The sequence below is a fragment of the Scyliorhinus canicula genome, chromosome 19, assembly GCF_902713615.1.
Source record: "Scyliorhinus canicula chromosome 19, sScyCan1.1, whole genome shotgun sequence".
In the NCBI taxonomy this organism is placed as follows: domain Eukaryota; kingdom Metazoa; phylum Chordata; class Chondrichthyes; order Carcharhiniformes; family Scyliorhinidae; genus Scyliorhinus; species Scyliorhinus canicula.
The window spans coordinates 50,125,118-50,145,035 of record NC_052164.1 but is presented as its reverse complement, the minus strand read 5'-3'; the positions used below and the strand labels follow the sequence as shown (position 1 = coordinate 50,145,035).

Sequence of the window (19,918 nt, the reverse complement as noted above, 5' to 3'; positions counted from 1 at the left end):
CACTGTGCTGTTCGGGAGGGAATTCCATGAGTTTAATTCAGTGACAGTGAAAGAACAGCAATAAGTTTACAAGTCAGAATGGGGTGTGGCTCGGAGGGGAACCTACAGGTGGTGGTGTTCCCAGGTGGCTGTTGCCCTTGTCATTCTAGGTGATAAAGGCCATGGCTTTGGAAGGTGTTGCCTCAGGAGCCTTGGTGGATTACGCAGTGCGCCTTGTGAAATGGTACAAACGGCTGCTCCTGTGAATTAGTGGTAGAGGGAGTGAATGTTTGAGAAAGGGGTAGCAATCAATCGGGCTGTTTTGTCCTGGATAATATTGAGCTGCTAGAGTGTTGTTGGACAGCACCCATCCAGACAAGTGGAAAGTATTCCATCTGACTCCTGACTTATGCCTTGGAGATGGTGGACAGGTTTTGTGGAGTGAGGAAGTGAGTTACTTGCCACAGGTTTTATAATCTCTGACCTGCTCTGAGAGCTACACAGGTTATATGGCTGGGTCAAATCTTGCTGAATATGGACATGGACTACTTCATTGCCTGAGGAACTGCGAATGGTGAACATTTCAGTGGCGATAGGGCTGATGCAGGAGCAGAGGTGGTCAATATTTGTGAGGATAGAAAAGATGTGTCTGTGGTTCAGTACGCGCAATCTGATTGTCTTCTTATCATTCCGGAAATCCAGGTAACTAATATCCACCCATTAAATGGATTTAATTCTTCAGGATGGCAGGTGAAGATAGTGGTGTAGTGTTCATGTCATTAGACTATTAATCCAGGGGCCTGGGATAATGCCTGGGCATGGGTTCAAAGGTTCTCGAGGGATAGGTCAGGGTGGTTAGGAGGTCAATGGGCCCTAAAGGAATGATGCCCCCAGTCAGAAAGGGCTTCTGATGTCATATCCCCCGCAACCCACACCTTCCTGAACCAGGAGAAACTGTATTCAATTCTGGTTACCCGTCTCCACCCCCCCCCCCCACTCTCCATTCCTCCCAATTTATCATCTGCTCACCAGCCTAATGTTTGAGACTGGGTGGAAAAAAGCCCTTCAGTGGCCATTACTACCCGCTCGCAGCCCCGTGTGCCCCAACGCAAAATTACCATCAGGTCTCTTGGGAGAGCAATTGGTTGTTCGGAGTTAGGAAAGAGGTAAAAGCCTGGATGAAGAGAAGAATAAGTCGCCTGGGAAAATCACTGAACAGTTTGCGGAGAGGGAAATGGATGAACTGATCAAACTGGTCAATGGAGTTGCCCTTTATTGAAGTGATGGGGCTTATCGGGCAAAAGGTCCTCGTCTTGTTCCTAAACATTGCCCCCCCTTTATTTTATAAATTCCCTCAGTCCTTGAACCTGGTGGCGAAAGAACTTTGAGCATCTTATCAGTGTGTTCTGATTGCAGACATAGCAATTTGGTTTGTTGAACATTATAAATTATGATCTAAAAAAAGATAACAAACTCAAAGTTCAGGAACTATTCAATACAATTTATCATTCATGAGGAATCATAAAGGATTAGCATTATGGCCTAGACACATAATAATGAAATGTTGTTGCACAACACTATCTTCAATATTTTGAAATTCAACTTTGGTTTTGCCTAACAGCAACTGCTTGCTGTATTTTGTTCTCTTATACTTTCTCCAACTTCAAGGTTATTCTGCTTCATACACCAGTTTTGCTTTTCCCCTTTAGGTCCCTCAATAATTAAAAAATATATATTTTGGTGCATATCACAGGAGCAAAAAGCAATTGTCCAATTCCTCTTTGATAATTATTGTTGAATTAAAAAACCTTCCTTATCTGGGGCGGCAACTGGGTGCTCTGGTTTCCTCCCACAGTCCAAAGACGTGCCGGTTAGGTGGGGTTAAAGGGTTCGAGTCGGGTAATGGTCCTCGGTGGCTGCTCTTTCAGAGGGTCGATGCAGATTCAACAGGCCAAATTGCCTCCTTCTGCATTGTAGGTATCTTATGGATTCTATGGACACCATGGGCGGGATTCTCCAATAATGGGGCTGTGTCCCCACGCCAACGTTAAAACGCTGGTGAATCACTCTGGACTTTCCTTTAAAAAGTCCTGAGTGATTCTCCTACCTGCAGGGGGCTAGCAGGGCTCTGGAGTGCTTCTCGCGGCTCTGGCTGCGGATATGGGGCCCCGAACATCCGGTCGGGAGCCTGCGCATGCGCACAGCGGCAGCCTGCAACAGCCGCCCCGTGGGACACGGCGGACTCGGACTGCGGAGCGGCACCTGAAATGTGCACGCCCGAGGATCCCTGACGCCCGATCGCTCCCCTGGCTGTCCATGAGAGCCCCCCCCACCCCCCCCCACCCCCACCACCCCCCACCCCCCGGTGATTGATTCCCCCCGCCCCCCTGAGCCTGCAGCCGCCATTGGCCATTCCCGACGGGCGATAGGTGGTTAGAGCCCCATGTGCTCCCTCTCCAGGGCCACCCTGCATGAACATAGCGGTGGCAGAGGGATAGGCAGCTGGGTCAGACTACACCGCTCTCCTCTATTTAAACAAATGAAACAAATAAACTAATTAACAGTTGAAATCCCCTTAAAAGGGAATTGTAACAAAAAGGCAATTCTTTAAAGTAAACTTACCAAATTAAATTAAATTTAAAAGTTACCTATTTGTACGCTTTTAAGTTGAACAAATTTAATAATAAATTGAACAAAATAAGAGGGGATTGACAGACCCTGGTGACGCACTGTAACTAAAGCAAAGCATCAAAAAATTAACTTTTTAAAAAATTAACTTTAAAAAAAATAAGTTTAATGTACCCAATTCTTTTTTTCCCCAATTGAGGCTGGGATCGAACCCGGGTCCTTGGCGCCGAAAAAATAAATGTAAATAACCAAACAAAAATATGAATTCTGGGGGTGATAATACACCCCAGCCCCTAAGGTGGCCATCAGTAGTGAAAGGCCTGAAGCATGCTAACTATCCAGGTCAGCCTGGCTGTGAACATAGCCATGGCGGAGGGACAGACAGTCGAGTTATACAGCCCTCTTGACCGCCCGCTGCCTGGGCCTGCTGATGGTCACCCGGCCAGGTCCAGGAGATGGCTTACGATAATCTCCTTCCTCTTCATCCCTCACCCCTGCCTCCACACTGGGTGACTGATGATGAGGAGCATGGGGATGAAGTGCAACCCAACGTTGAGGAGCAACCCCTTCAAATAACGAAAAAGGGACTGCAACCTCAGGCAACCTACGTGAACGTGGAACATGTGACTTTTCTTGGCCAGCAGAAAAGACATGAGGCCTGAGAGTCTGTGAAGCACCTGAATGCCATGGCAATGCTGCATTCAATACCCTCCATGCCTGGTCCCTGATGGAGAAAGGGAGGAGCCCTACTCTGGGAACCTCCCACACCACCAGAAGGTAGAAGAGAACACAGCGCATGCCCTAATGATGGAGGAAGGAAAGAAGATAGAAGTGTGCAGCATCAGGCCGTACAGAAACCCTTCCACGTCAAATGGAAAAATACAGAGAGAATTCCCGTGAAACCGCTCAAATATGGGTTTGTGACTCCCAAGGGAATGCAGGACCAATGTGGATTCTGTCCAAGCAGGAGGTAGTTCAGATGGGTTTCCACCGTACGCGCGATCCCGCTCGACATGAGTGCTGCCAGGGCTGAGTCCACTGTCTACAGGGTGTGGATGGCTGAACATTAAGCGATGCACGCCTAGCTAGTTCTTGCAGTATCATCCAGTCCTCCACCAACCAACCATCTAAATCCACATTGATGGAGGTGTGGATTCCTGAGCAGCGGCTCTCCAACAAAAGCTGCTTTTCCTGACGGGAGAATGCTCCCGGCATAAGGAGACCATGTTCAGATCTTAATCAGTTCCCTATACAAAACAGGCAATGCCAGCAGGAAGGCATGGAGGCCAAGTCTCTGAACAATGGCTGCAGGTCATACTTGAGGCTGTGCACCTGCCAGAAGAAATACGTCACCATGGCACACAACTGGGAGGGTGGGGGGTTATGGAGGAGTCTCAATGTAGGGGATGGGCGTTGCGGAGGAGGCTCAATCTAAGGATATCGCTGCAGGCTGTGGAGACAGAATGTTGCCATCTGGGTGCGGAGGCAGCTCAGTGACTGACCACCCTCCCGAAGCGGGAGATGCAGAACCTCAGAATCATAGTGTCCCTACAGTGCAGAAGAAGGCCACTCGGCCCACCGAGTTTGCACCAACCCTCCAAAAGAATATTCTACCTAGGCCCGCGCCCCCACCTATCCAGTAACCCCACCTAACCTTTTGGACACTGAGGGGCAATTTAGCATGGCCAATCCACCTCACCTTCACATCTTTGGACAGTGGGAAGAAACCGGCGCACCCGGAGGAAACCCACTCAGACACGGGGAGAAAGTACAAACATCACACAGACAGTCATTCAAGGTCAGATTCGATCCCAGGTCCCTACTATTGTGAGGCAGCAGTGCTAACCATGCCATCCTGGAGTGGCCCAATGAGTTATTTTCCCCCAGAAGAATTTGTGGAGCTTCTTCTGCATTTTAAGTCCAGCGGAGGTATGAAAGTGAGCAGCCGTACCACAGTGTGGTGCAATCCGATGGTTTATGAACCACTCACTCCCAGTCAGGGCTCCAAAGATGTGCAGGTCAGGTGGATTGACCATGCTAAATTGCCCCTTAGCGTCCAAAGGTTAGATGGGGATATGGGGATAGGGTGGGAGAGTGGGCTAGGGTCAGGATGCTCTTTCAGAGAGTCAATGGGCTGAAAGACCTCCTTCTGCACTGTAGGGATGCTATAATTTTATGACCAGGAGCAGCCCTGTCCAGCGTCCGAGGAGAGTGCTGACTTTGGCCTCCAGCTCCTGCCAGTTCGCTGGCCTGGGTTCCTCAGTGGGACTAAGATGGGTTCCCAGGTAGAGGAGATTGGTGGTACTCCAGGTGAAGGGCCTGAGCTCCTCCAGTATAGGCTCCATCGGCCACTGATTGACTTAGAGTCCAGGACGTCTATCCTGAGGCGCTCGACAGACTAAATGGATTTATGATTGTTGTTTGAGAAACAGAGGTATCTCAGTAGAGTTCTGGATTACAGGGGGAAATAAGTGCTTTTGGGTTTCCAGTCTTTGAGGTATTATCTGCTGATGTTCTGTGCGAGATTGCTCCAACCTGAAACATTGGTTTATTTTATTTAGGATATTCATAATAATAATTGCTTATTGTCATGAGTAGGCTTCAATTAAGTTACTGTGAAAAGCCCCTAGTCGCCACATTCCGGCGCCTGTTCGGGGAGGCCGGTAAGGGAATTGAACCCGTGCTGCTGCCTTATTCTGCATTACAAGCCAGCTGTTTAGCCCACTGTGCTAAACCAGCCCCTGGGCTAAACCAGCACCTTGTTAAAGTGCCAGTACACAGACCCTGCCCAAGCACAGAATGGAACAAGTTCTGCCCACACCAGACGGTGGTCCGAGCATGGCACCAGCTGCACAGAAGGCTCCAAAATGCAGGACATGCACACCTTAGAAATGTAAGGTGGCTGCTTCTGGACGCTTCAATTTCAGGCTTCACAAAAATGAAGACATTGGAGTTATGATGGAGATTCCACCAGATGAAGGACTTGACCAGGACCCACAACTTCCCCATTGATGATCAAAGGCACGGGCACGTTCCCTATCCTCCAGGATGGAACTGAAATCCATCCCCACTCACCACCCTCAACACGAACTAAATGCATTCACCTTCATCCCTAATAGGAGTAGACACTTCATCAAAGAAACTCGTTTACTGGGCCCAGCCTGGGGAATGTACAAATTCTCAAAGTGAATTGTTATTCCCCCCAAACAGATGGTGAGATGCAACAACTGGCTTGGTACAGAATTCTTGACCCTCCCCCCAAAATGTCTGGCTGAAAATGTGGGGCTAACATGATAGCTAGCCCACCGGACTTCGAGGCCAGGTGACTCATGTAAAACCTGTCTCATCACTCAGGAGCCATGTGGCTTTGCCTCCTAGAATAGTACGGTAGCACATGGCCAGCACAGTAGCACAGTGGATATAACTGTGGCTTCACCGCGCCAGAGTCCCAGGTTCGATTCTCCACTGGGTTACTGTCTGTGCGGAGTCTGCACATGCTCCCCGTGTCTGCGTGGGTTTCCTCCGGGTGCTCCGGTTTCCTCCCACAGTCCAAATGCCTGCAGGTTAGGTGGATTGGCCATGATCAATTACCCTTAGTGTCCAAAAAGGTTAGGAGATGTTATTGGGTTACGGGGAAAGGCTGGAAGTGAGGGCTTAAATGGGTCGGTGCAGACTCGATGGGCCGAATGGCCTCCTTCTGCACTGTATGTTCTCTGTTCTATGTTCTAGTATTGATTTCCTGCAGGAAGAACTCATGCCAACTTCCCATCCTTAACAATCGAGACTTTCTGACAACTGCACTCTGTATCTCTACTGCCATTAATATTGAGGCTGGCTATGGTTATCTTCAATGCCTGAAGTATGTACTATAATGTTTCTTAAGTTTCCTCTCTTTCAGGAGCCCAGCGAAGAACGTCCGGAACTGCCACTTGGCGTTTCGGCCCAGCCCAAGGGATTTCATTGCCCAGAACACCAGCGGAAAAGAATGCCACTGATCCGGGACCAACTGGACTCTGTTGTGAGGACCACGATTGCTCTTTAGAAAGTCCTGGAGTTCCTGGGTGGCCGGCATCAGTGTTCTCATCACCTCACATAGCTCTAATGACTGAATGTCATCTCCGTGCTTGCCACCGACACCCTGCTCTCAGCTCTGGGTCACCTGGCATGTCAGGGAATAGCTCTTGTTATAATAACAAGCACCCTGTGCTAAAGCAGGGGAAGCTCATTAGACTTTTAATTCCATATTTTTATTGACTTCCAATTTCACATCCGCCATGATGATATTCAAACTCAGGTTCCCAGACCAATACCCTGGGTCTCTGGATTACTAGTCCAGTGGTGATGTCACTACGCAATCACCTTTCCCTAAATCAATTTAACCTTTGTCAGCGGTGGGACAAGAACTGCCAACATGAATTCAGTGTTGAATTGTGCGTTGACTGCTAGTCATCAAGTCGCCTATTTATATGTGCTCAAAGACAATTAATCTTGTAACCTGTTTGGCTTAAACACAACAATGTAATCGGTATTAACAAACCTCAACAGTGTTATTGACATGACAATAACTCCTCTGATTCTCTCAGTTATCTTAAATCTGTGGCCTCTGGTTAATGACACTCTTGCCAGTTTCTTCCTCTCTGCTCTACATTAAAAAACTGCAAAGCCTTTGAAAGAGTTGTCCGATTAGCCCCACACTCCTGCTTTACCCTCCACGTCACACTGCAAATATTTTTCTCTTCAAGTACATGTCCGATTGGCTTTTGAAAATAACGAGTGAATCTGCTTCCACCTTAGGCCAAGGCTGGATATGCTTCGTCTTTTATTTTGGTGAGATTCCCTCTTACCGTTGTCACCCATGGCGTTTTCCAGCAGTCCGATTTTCGCCAAGTGCTCCGGTGTGGATACTGAGAGTGCCATTACATCTCCAACTGCTTCATGGAAGCCTGGGTTTGCTCCTCCCCTAAAGCTGACTGGTAGATCCTTGTACTGAAGATAGTATTCCACATGGCCCATTTCATGGTGCACCGTGACGAGCTGTTCCATCGTGACTGTTGTGCACTGTTTGATTCTGGAGAGTCAGATGGAGAGAGGGGGTGGGTGTAGTTAAAGTAGCCTTTCACAGTCGGGCCCAACGCCTTTAGCAGTGGCCCGCGGTCATCTCCAGGGGAAAAAAAACCAATTGTTACCAAAGAACCAATAATTAACCCCTTGTTATTCAAGGGGCTAATTACCAAGATGTGAATTTATATAGCACCTTTCACAACCTCAGTACACCCCAGGGCACTTGACAACCAATGAAGAATTTTGAAACTAGTTATTGTGGTAATGTCGGGAACACGAGTTAATTTTCACACAATACCCCACAAGAACCAACTAAACAAATGCCCGCATATTCTACTCTGGTGGTGTTGGTTGAGGGGTAAATCAGAGCCACAAAACTGATGGTGGGGGGGGGGGGGGGGGTGGGTGGGGGGATATTCCCTGGTGTTATTTCAATAGTACCATGGGATATTTTACCCAAAGGGGCAGACGATTATAATGTCTCATTCAAAAGACAGCACCTGGGGTAATGCAGCACTTCACTGGAATACCAGCCTAGGTTTGGTGCTTCGGTACCTGCAGTAGAACATGAGCCCACAACCTTCTAAGGAAGAGGCAAAAGTGCCGCCAACAGAGCCTCAGCTGCTGGCCAATAGCTTGACAGCACAGTGGTTATCAATGCTGCCTCGCAGCACCAGAGGCCCAGGTTCAATTCCAGTCTGGGAGCCTGCCTGTGTGGAGTTTGCATATTCTCTCTGTCTCTGCTTGGATTCCTCCGGGTGCTCCGGTTTCCTCTCACAGTGCAAAAATGTGCAGGTTAGGTGGGGTTGTGGGGATCAGGCAGGGGAGTGGGCCTAGGTAGGGTGCTCTTTCAGAGAGTGTGCAGGCTCGCTGGGCCGAATGGCCTCCTTCTGCACTGTAGGGATTCTATGATTCTGTGGAATCATCAGTTTTGCATCACGATTACCAAACGAGTAAAGGCAAACTAGATGGTCCTTAGGCTTACTTCATTGAAAGATAGAACATAGAACATAGAACAGTACAGCACAGAACAGGCCCTTCGGCCCTCGATGTTGTGCCGAGCAATGATCACCCTACTCAAACCCACGTATCCACCCTATACCCGTAACCCAACAACCCCTCCCCCTTAACCTTGTGCAGGTTAAGTGGATCGGCCGTGCTAAATTACCCCTTAGTGTCGAAAGTGTGCAGGTTTGCTGGGGTTATGTGAGTACGGGGATAGGGCGGGGGAGTGGGAGTAGGTAAGGTGCTTTTTCAGACGGCTGCCAAATGGCTGCCTGCTGCACTGCAGGAATTCTATTGTTCTAAAATATCTCATGTTCCTAATCTTTTGGATCATTTTCACGTTCAGAAGACCAACCTGAAATCCTTGCGGTTGCGAAAGTCCCAAGCAGATGCATGGCAGACAACCTCCCTGCCATCCTTGGGTTTCTCGAGCATTGAGTAATCCCAAAATTCCTGCGGCATTGGGATCAGACCCAGGGATGTGAAGAACCTCTCTGATTCTCTGAACATGTAAGTGACATTCCAGTTCTGTAAGATAATAATAATCTTTATTAGTGTCACAAGTAGGCTTACATTAACACTGCAATGAAGTTACTGTGAAAATCCCTTAGTCGCCACACGATGGCGCTGTTCGGGTATGTGGAGGGAGAATTCAGAATGTTCAATTCACCTAACAAACACCGTCTTTCAGGACATGTGGGAGGAAACCGGAGCACAAAGAGGAAACCCACGGGGACAGGGAGAGAACATGCAGACTCCGGGACACAGACAGTGAGCCAAGGCGTGAATTGAACCCGGGTCCCTTGTGCTGTGAAGCAACAGTGCTACCCACTGTCCTGCCATGCATTGAAGGAGGGAGCGAGAGAGAGAGAGAAGTGAGGCATTTTGACTATAAGCAGTGGCCTTTCGGCCCATCGAGTCTGTGCCGCCATTCAATCAATGCTGATATATTTCTTATCTATCTCTGGCTTAAAGACACTCAGTGATTTGGCCTCCACAGCCTTCTGCAGCAAAGAGTTCCACAGATTCACCACCCCCTGGCTGAAGAAATTCCTCCTCATCTCTGTTTTAAAGGATCATCCCTTCAGTCTGAGGCTATAGCTTCGGGTTCTAGTTTTTCCCACCAGTGGAAACATCCTCTCCACGTCCACTCTATCTCGGCCTCTTAGTATCCTGTAAGTTTCAGTAAGACCCCCCCTCATCCTTCTAAATTCTAACAAGTACAGATCCAGAGTCCTCAACCGCTCCTCATTCCGGGGATCATCCGTGTGAATCTCCTCTGGACCCTTTCCAAAGCCAACACATCCTTCCTTAGATTATGGGCCCAAAACTGCTCAAAATACTCGGAATGGAGTCTGATTAGAGCCATGCTCAGCCGCAGAAGTACATCCCTTCTCTTGTATTCTAGCCCTCTCAATATGAATGCTTACATTGCATTTGCCTTCCTTTGTGCTTCTGATTTCCTAAGCCGTTTGCCATTTAGAAAATAGTCTATGCCTCCATTCTTCCTACTAAAGTGCATAACCTAACAATTTTCCACATTGTATTCCATCTGCCACTTTGTTGCCCACTCTCCAAGCCCGTCCAAGTCCTTCTGCAGCCCCTCTGCATCTTCAATAATACCTGGCCCTCTACAGATCTTTGTATCATCTGCAAACTTAGCAACAATGCCCTCAGTTCAAGATCATTAATGTATATTGTGAAAGGTTGTCGTCCCAACACCGACCACTGAGACACATCGCTAGTCACTGGCTCCATCCTACAAAAGACCCCTTTATCCCCACTCTCTACCTTCTGCCAGTCAGCCAATCCTCTATCCATGCCAGGATCTTACTCCTAAGGGCGAGGGGGCGGACGGAAATTCCCATCTGAAGAACATGGGCCGGGATTCTCCCCTACCCGGCGGGGTGGGGGGTCCCGGCGTTGTGGAGTGGCGAGAACCCTCGGGCGTCGGGCCTCCCCAAAGGTGCAGAATTCTCCACACGTTTACACTTTGCGCCGGAGTGGTTTCCGCTCAGCCGGCCGGCGTGAACGGCCTTTGGCGCCGGGGCTGAAAGGCCTTCGCGGCTGGCGGAAGTCCGCACATGCGCTGACGTCATCCCGCCGCATGCGCGGGGGAGGGGGTCTCTTCCGCCTCCGCCATAGTGGAGACCATGGCGGAGGCGGAAGAAAAAGAGTGCCCCCATGGCACAGGCCCGCCGGCCGATCGGTGGGCCCCGATCGTGGGCCAGGCCACCGTGGGGGCACCCCCCGGGGCCAGATCGCCCCGCGCCCCCCCCCCCCCCCCCCCAGACCCCGGCGCCCACCTGTACCACCAATTTTGCCGGCACTAGACATGCTTTGATTCCCACCGGTGGGAAAGGCCTGTCAGCTGCGGGACTTCGGCCCATCACGGGCCGGAGAATCGCCGCGGGGGACCCGCCGATCGGCAGGGCGCGATTGCCACTCCCGCCGATTCCCGGGTGGCGGAGAATTCGGGCCACGGTGGGGGCGGAATTAACGCCGGCCCCGGGCGATTCTCCGACACTACGGGGGGTCGGAGGATTCCGCCCATGGTCACCAAATGAATGAAAACCAGTTTGTGTTCGATAGTAGTAATCTCCACTGCTGCTCACTGGTGCATTCCTTCATTCATTTGCTGGTGGTCTCAATAATCCAATACAATTAGTGAAGAACAAGTGACTGCTGCTCCAACCATTTATTCTCTGGTGTCTGTGCAACTCTGTGGATTATTAGTTTGCTAGCGCCTGCTGCTCCAAAAGTTCATTTATTCTTTGGTGACCTTGCTTCCTTCAATTATTTACCATTTTTGGCCACATTGTAGCTCCGATAATGTACATTTTAAAATCCTTTCACATGGGCGTCATTGGCAAGGCCCTTAATTCCCCTTGAACTGACTGGTCTACTCGGCTATTTCAGAGGGTAGAGTCAACCACATTGCTGTGGGTCTGGAGGCACATGTAGGCCAGACAGGGTAAGGATGGCAGATTTCCCTTCCCATAGTGTATTAGCGAACCGGATGGATTTTAAGAACAACCAGATAGTTTCATGCTTACCAATAATATATATTCCAGATGTATTAATTGAATTTAAATGCCACGGGCTATTGTGGTGGTATTCCATGGAATCCATAGACTCCCTACAGTGCAGAAGGAGGCCATTCGGCCCATCGAATCTCCACCGACCCTCTGAAAGAGCACTCTATCAAGGTCACAACCCTGTCTTATCCCCATAACCCCTCACATTGATCATGATCAATCCACCTAACCTGGGAGGAAACCGGAGCAGCAGGAGGAACCCCATGCAGACATGGGAAGAACGTGCAAACTCCACACAGACAGTCATCTCAGGCCAAAGTTGAACCCGGCTGGCTGCCGCTTTGAGGCAGTAGTGCTAACCTATGTGCTAGCATGCCGTCCATTTATTTTCAAATCCACATCCTCAGCAGGACATTAGCCTGGGCTTCTGAATAATCCCACCATCTTCCCGCAACTAACTTTCTGATTCATGGAGTTATGAATTCAATTGGTCCCACAGCTCCATTTATCCAAACATAAGAAGATAAGAAATAGGAGCAGGATTAGCCATTCAGCCCATCAAGCCTGTTCCCTCATTCAACAAAACCATGGCTGATTCCCCAGCTCATTCTGTCTTTCTGCCTATTCCCATATCCCCAATTCCCTGACTACCCAAAGAATCTGTCAACCTGTCTTGAATATTCAACAAGTGAATTCCCACAATTCTCAATTCAATCAATCCAATGATTCACAACCTTTGCGTTTATTGATTCATTTTGTTGCAATGCTCTCTGATGATTTTTTCATTCCATATGTGTGCACCACGCTATTAATTGATTGATTTTGTTAGTATACCTGTTAGAACATAGAACAGTACAGCACAGAACAGGCCCTTCGGCCCTCTATGTTGTGCCGAGCCATGATCACCCCACTCAAACCCACGTATCCACCCTATACCCGTAACCCAACAACCCCCCCCTTAACCTTACTTTTATTAGCACACTACGGGCAATTTAGCATGGCCAATCCACCTAACCTGCACATCTTTGGACTGTGGGAGGAAACCGGAGCACCCGGAGGAAACCCACGCACACAGGAGGAGGACGTGCAGACTCCACACAGACAGTGACCCAGCCGGGAATCGAACCTGGGACCCTGGAGCTGTGAAGCATTTATGCTAACCACCATGCTACCCTGCTGCCGTTTATATTCTTTATGTTCTTTATATTTAGTTATTTTGCAGCTGTTTTGGTGAATTTGTTAGCATTTTAAGTTATTCATTTGCTGTTATTTATAAAAGAGTTTGATATTATAGTTCCCATTGCACCATTTACTTTATTAATTAATTTAAGGTCATTTAACTGTGCTACAATACACATGCTTTGGGAGGTAATCTCCAGTGCTGATAGCCAGAGGCGGGAATCGCAAAGGCCTGTCAAATCAGGTGGGAGACATGAAACGGGTTTCACACGGGGCATCGAACCTGTTGAGAGTCTCCCAGCCTCCACTACCAGCCCTGAGAAGGGTCCAGTGCAGACCCGGCGGGGACATGCAAAGACCTCATTAATCCTAATTTAGATCTCATTATCAGGCAGGTGCCCAATTCACCTGACTCGTGGGATGCTCCAGCATCCCATTTTGGGAGTCCAGCTGGCATGAATTGCTGAAAGTCCTGAGAAATGAGGACCTGGCAGCTTGCACTCCAAACCATAACTTACAATAGGGATAGTATTAGATTCGAAGAAGAGGGATACAAACTAGCAAAGAAACCAACAGACCTGAGGATTGGCAATAGATTAAAATTCAGCAAAGGTGGACCAATGGATTGAATAAGAAGGTGAAAACACAATATGGAAGTAAGCTAGCAGGGAACATAAAAACTGACTATAAAAGTTTCTATAGTTACGTAAAGAGAAAAAGTTGAATTAAAAATGAATGTAGGCCCCTTACAGTCAGAAACTAGGGAATACCTAAACGGGAAAAATGAAATGGCTGAGGAACTAAATTCGTACTTTACTATCTTTGCAAAGGAAGACAGGAATAATGTACCAGAAGTTCTGAGAAAGACAAGTTTTAGTGAGGAGTTGAAGGAAATCAATATTTGTAGGGGAATGGTTTTGGGTAGATTAATGGGATTCAAGGCAAATAAATCTCCAGGGACTGATAATTTTCATCCCAGAGTACTTAAGGAAGTGGCCCTAGAAGTAGCAAATCCATTGGTGATCATTTTCTAAAATTCTGGAATGGTTCCTACAGATTGGAGGGGAGAAAATGTAACCCACTTATTCAAAAAGGGAGATAGAGAGAAAACAGGGAGCTGTAGACCAGTGAGCCTAACGCCGGTAGTAGGGAAGTTGCTTGAGTCCAGTGTCAAGGATTTAATAGCACAACATTTGGAAAGCAATGGTATAATCTAACAAAATCAGCATGGATTTACGAAAGAGAAATTATGCTTGACAATCCTACTGGAGGATTGCGAGTAGTACCTTGGGATGGATAGAAAGCTGGTTAGCAAACAGGATGCAAAGATTTGGAATAAATGGGTATTTTTCCAATTGGCAGGCAGTGGCTAGGAGGGTACAGCAGGGATCTGTGTTAGGATACCAACTTTTCACATTATATATTAATGATTTTGACAACAGAACTAAATATATTGGCCGGGATTCTCCGTTGCCCGATGCCAAAATTGTAATCACCGATCGGACGGAGACTCAATTCCGACCCTGAAATCATGGCCAGCGGTCGTTTGACGCCGGTTTGCAATTCTCCATCCCTTCCAAACTGGCATTATAGTGACGTATGGCGCGCGCAGTTACATTACCGTTGGCGCCTCATTGTCCGGCCCTCTCGCGATGCTCTGCCCCTGATGGACCAAGTTCCCGATGGCGCGGGACGTGTATGGTCTGAGCCGACGTGCCAGCTGTGGACTGGTGTCAGCGCCACCACACTCAGCAGGGATCCATACTGCTGGCCGGCGAGGCATCTCTCAGGTCTGGGGGGACTGGTGGGGTGTGGCTGGGGGTGCCCAGGGGGCGGGCTGTGGGTATGGGGTTGCGGTTGGCGAGTTAGGTTTAGCGCATGGCTGGCGCCATGTTGTACGGCTCGAACGGTGTAGGTCATCAGCGGTGGGCATGCGCGGCCTAGGGCCCGGCACCCTGCCATTCTCCTTGGGGGAGGTGGGTGTTTCAGTCGGCGCCGGTGCTAGCCCCTCATTGGTACCGGAATCGGTGAGGGATTGGCGCCAAATTTCCTGTCATGAAAGTCGACACATTCTACGCTGGCGTCAGCACTTAGTCTCCAGAATGGAGAATCCGACCCATTAGCTCCAAATTTGCAGATGATACAAAGTTGGGTGAGAGAGTGAGCTGTGAGGAGGATGTATAGATGCGTCAGCATGATTTGGACAGGCTGAGTGAGTGGGCATGTGCAAGCAGATACACTATAATGTGGATTATCCACTTTAGTCGCAAAAATTATTCGAATCATAGAATTTACAGTGCAGAAGGAGGCCATTCGGCCCATCGAGTCTACACCAGCTCTTGGAAAGAGCACCTTACCCAAGCCCACACCATCCTGTCCCCATAACCAAGTAACCCCACTCCAACACTAAGGGCAATTTTGGACACTAAGGGCAATTTGGCATGGTCAATCCACCTAACCTGCTCATCTTTGGACTGTGGGAGGAAACCGGAGCACCCAGAGGAAACCCATGAACACACGGGGAGAATGTGCAGACTCCACACAGACAGTGACCCAGCCGGGAATCAAACCTGGGACCCTGGAGCTGCGAAGCAATTGTGCTAACCACTATGCTACCGTGCTTCCCATGGCGCAATGGGTGTAAATTAGCGCATCAGTTGCTGACAGTAAGTGCGCAGGTACAAAAGGCAGTAAAGAAGGCAAATGGTATGTTGGCCATCATAGCGAGCAGATTTGAGGACAGGAATAGGGATGCATTACTGCAATTGTATAGGGCGTTGGTGAGGCCACATCTGGGGCAGTGTGTGCAGCTTTGTTGTCCTTATATGAGGAAGGATGCTCTTGCTATGTAGGGAGTGCAGCGAAGGTTTACCAGGCTCACTCCTGGGATGGCTAGATTATCATATGAGGAAAGACTTAGTCGGTTGGGATTATATTCATTGGAGTTTAGAAGAGTGAGAGGGGACCTCATCGAACCTTCCAAAATTCTAACAGGATTAGACAGGTAAATTCAAAAAGAATGTTCCCGTTAGTGGGGGAGTACAGAACTAGGGGCCATAGTTTGAGGATAGAGAGTAAACCTTATAGGTCAGAGGTGAGGAGAAATGTCTTCACCCAGTGAGTGGTGAAACTGTGGAATTCACTACCACAGAAAGTAGGCTAAAACGTTGTGTGATTTCAAGAATTGAATTAGATATAGATCTTGGGGCTATAGGGATGATCAGCCATGATCATAACGAATGGTGGAGGAGGCTTGAAGGGCTGAATGGCCTCTTCTATTTTCTATGTATGTTTCTATATATGAGGGTATTATGCCAGGAGGTGAGTACTCTCCCTACAGTTGCTTCCAGAGTGCCGAGGGGGATCCTGCAGGGAGTTGGGGGGGCTTGGGCTGGGATGGAAGGGCTGGTTGGAAAGAACAGCTGTTCAAAAGAGGAAGTACTTCAGAGTAAATGGACCAGTGTAGAGCTATATAAATGGTTTTTCATAGAATTTACAGTGCAGAAGGAGGCCATTCGGCCCATCAAGTCTGCACCGGCTCCTGGAAAGAGCACCCTACCCAAGGTCAATACCTCCACCCTATCCCCATAACCTAGTAACCCCACCCAACACTAAGGGCAATTTTGGACACTAAGGGCAATTTATCATGGCCAATCCACCTAACCTACACATCTTTGGACTGTGGGAGGAAACCGGAGCACCTGGAGGAAACCCACGCACACACGGGGAGGATTTGCAGACTCTGCACAGACAGTGACCCAAGCCGGAATCGAACCTGGGGCCCTGGAGCTGTGAAGCAATTGTGCTATCCACAATGCTACCGTGCTGCCCTTCAAAAATAAACAATGATAAGCCTTTCTTTGAAACTACCTGGACCTGCCAATCAAAAGGCTTTTAAAAGGCAATGACCTGTGAAATTGAATCTCATCAATGCAGTTCAAAGCTTTCAGGCTTCTAAGCATGCACCGAGGTTTGAAAAACATTAAAAGGTAGTGAAATTTGCAGGCAATGAAAGCCACTTCAAAGGTTCCACCACATTAAAAGAAAGACTTTCACTTTCTTCTCACAGATCTTTAATTTTTACCTGCTGACAGCTTAAAGGGTTTAAAGGCTGCAGATGGGAAGACTAGCCAAACAACCCCCATCCCAGAAGAGACCCAGGATCTGAGCCCCTCCACCCTGGCAGTAAGGGTAGGGAAGGCAATCGCCCCCTTGCCACCTCCCCCTTGGAGTGCAAGATGCCAGTTGGCACTGACAAGTGGTGGGGCCTGTCAGGGGAATCAGGGGAGGGGCTGAAGGGGGTGACAGAGTGCGGGGCTGAAGGGGAGAATGGGAGGGACTGAGAGGAGCCCTGCCAGCAATTGTGGCGGGGTCGCTTACCAGTGTTTAGGGCTGGTCTAGCCAATAATACAGGGAATCTGCAACTGTATCCTGAGATGTTAAGGGGCGCCCCGATCCCAAAAGAGCGGGACCTGTCAGAGAGATTAGGTCTTGCCCCTCTCAGGTCCAGTGCGAACCTCGATCCTTGTTTAACAATTTACCATGTGCCATTGCACGACACGTGAATCTCGTTCCCCACACTAGCGGGAATCGGTCCCGACTCTCCGCTGGCGTGAGCACTTAGTTAGCCAACAGCAGAATTACGTGCTTTAGTGAGTTTCTGATGCATGCAAGCTTGTTTGGTTTGTGTCCTTTCTTTTGCAAGGAATTCCTCTTATTAAAATCTTCCAGCTCATGCCATTAATATATCATCTCCAAGCCCTCGCTTCCGTTGCCCATTAGTTTAGACTGCCACGTCAGCAAACTCTATCAGGAACATTCCTAGGAATTTTCTTGGAAACCTGAAGAAACCCCCAATAACATTCCCAATGAGAGAATCAAAAGATTTCAACATGATTTATGGCTTAATTTCCTGTGTCCAATGCCAGAAAATATCAATGAGTATATTCTACGGACAGGGATAGAATAACTAGTCCATGTTGCAAATGCAAAGCAACCTGCACTTATACAGCACTTATTGCTGAGTGAACTGGCCCTATAGAGTGTGGCTGTGCATTAGAGGAATCAGATATTGAATGAGATGTAGAGGTGGAGAGATTTAGGGAACACAATCCACAGCTTTGAGCTGACAGAGCTGAAAGCACGGCCACTCAGTGAGGAGCTTTAAAATTGGGGAAGTGCAAGCAGGCAGGATGAGAGAATTGAAGAGATCTCAAAATATTGTACAGCTGGAAGAGATCATAGAGATGAGGATGGGCCAGGCAAGAGTAGGATTTGGACACAAGGATGAGAATTTTAAATTTGAGGCGATGCCGGATTGGGAGCCAATGCAGGTCAGTGAGTGCAGGGACTGGTGCCAGTTACGATGAGTGAAGTTGAGTTCGAAGGTTAGGGTTAAAATCAAGTTTATGTGGGCAAAGAGAGGAGCAGTCCAGGAGAGCTTTGAAATAGCCGTTTGGAGGTAGAAAAAGCATGAATAAAGATTTTATTGGCAGGTGGAGTAGAGGTGCGATGGGTTATTATGGAGATGGCAGCAAGTGGTCTTTTACAGAAACAGAAAAACATAGAAAATAGAAGCAGGCGGAGCCAACATAGGGCTGGATTCTATGGCCTCCCAGCCGCGTGTTTATTATCAGTGGGGGGAGGCGCACCGTTCGTTGGTGGCGGGATTCTCTGTTCCCTCTGCTGTCAATGAGATTTTCCATTTATGCCACCTCACGCCGCCGGGTAACCTGCGGGCGGGGGGGCGGGGGGGGGGGGGGGGGGGGGGGTTTGCCAGCGGGATCAAAGCGAGCATAGGGAGAATTCCGGCTATATTGTTGAAAGAAGTCTATGGGCGGTGATGTGTTGGGTATGCTGGGTCTGCGAAGACTGCATTTACCATAGCAGTGAGAGAGACAGGCTTCCAACACTTGTAGAAGTACAACTCTAATTTTATTGAACTATGAGCTGTTAAACATACTTGAACTGTGGGTTGACACTATGCCGAGTTGACTGGAGACCTGCGGCTAACCTGACCAGACTATCCTGCTGGCACATGGTGGATGTTCGTGTTGCTGCTCACGGGCTCTGGCTGTCTCAGAGGCTGCATCCCAAGAGAGCAGGACAACTAGTGCCCTCTGGCTTTATAGTGGCCGTGTCCTGTCTGGTGATTGGCCGCTGTGTTGTGTGAGTTGATTGGTCATTCAGTGTGTTAGTCAGTGTCTGTCTGTGCACCATCATATGCGTGTGTGTATATTATGACAGGCGGGATTCTCTGACCCCCCCCCCCCCCCCCCCCCCCAGGGTTGGAGAATCGGCGGGGGGGGCGGCGTGAATCCCACCCCCGCTGGCTGACGAATTCTCCAGCGCCGGGGATTTGACGGGGGCGGGAATCGCACCGCGCCGGTCGGCGGCCTCTCCGGCACGCGATGGGCCGAGTGGCCGCCCGTTTTCAGCGAGTCCCGCCGGCGTATGTTATGACAGGTATTTGCCGGCGAGTATTTTGCTGGCTCCGTGGGCGGCCTCCGCGGTCCTCAGGGGGGACGTTGGGGGATCTGGCCCCGGGGGGTGCCCCCATGGTGGCCTGGCCAGCGATCGGAGCCCACCGATCCACGGGCGGTCCTGTGCCGTGGGGGCACTCTATTCCTCCGCGCCGCCGGTGCAATAGTCTGCGATGGCCGGCGCGGGAAATCCCGTTGACAATGGCGGGACCGGTAGATCCCAGTGGCGGACTGCCTTCCCCGCTGAGAAACGTGGTTAATCCCGCCCGGAAGTATTTGATAATGTATTATAGAAAACTTATCTGATGAAAAATTACTAAGAGGGATATGCTAGCTTCATACAATATTGATACTGGGGTGCAAAACTTCAATGATTTTATAGATATGGGACAAAGCTGCTTACAAACATATGACAGACTCTGACATACACTGCCTGATGGTTTATAGATAAAATGGTACAGTACCTGTTATATATATTATACCCGATACAGTACTTTATGATATAACACAGATAAAGCAATAAAGAGCTTGGTATATTTCAGGTAT

General features: G+C 49.0%; 1 protein-coding gene across 1 annotated transcript in view; it reads right to left on the bottom strand.

Moving 5' to 3' along the window:
• ace (angiotensin I converting enzyme (peptidyl-dipeptidase A) 1) overlaps window positions 1-19,918 on the bottom strand; it is a 223,005-nt gene that overhangs the window by 95,360 nt on the left and 107,727 nt on the right. Inside the window, exons 7-8 of the mRNA XM_038778735.1 lie at window positions 9,029-9,201; window positions 7,452-7,675 (exon numbers count right to left, since the gene is read on the bottom strand). Of these exons, the coding sequence (XP_038634663.1) occupies window positions 7,452-7,675; window positions 9,029-9,201 (397 nt within the window). The remainder of the gene's footprint in view (window positions 1-7,451; window positions 7,676-9,028; window positions 9,202-19,918) is intronic.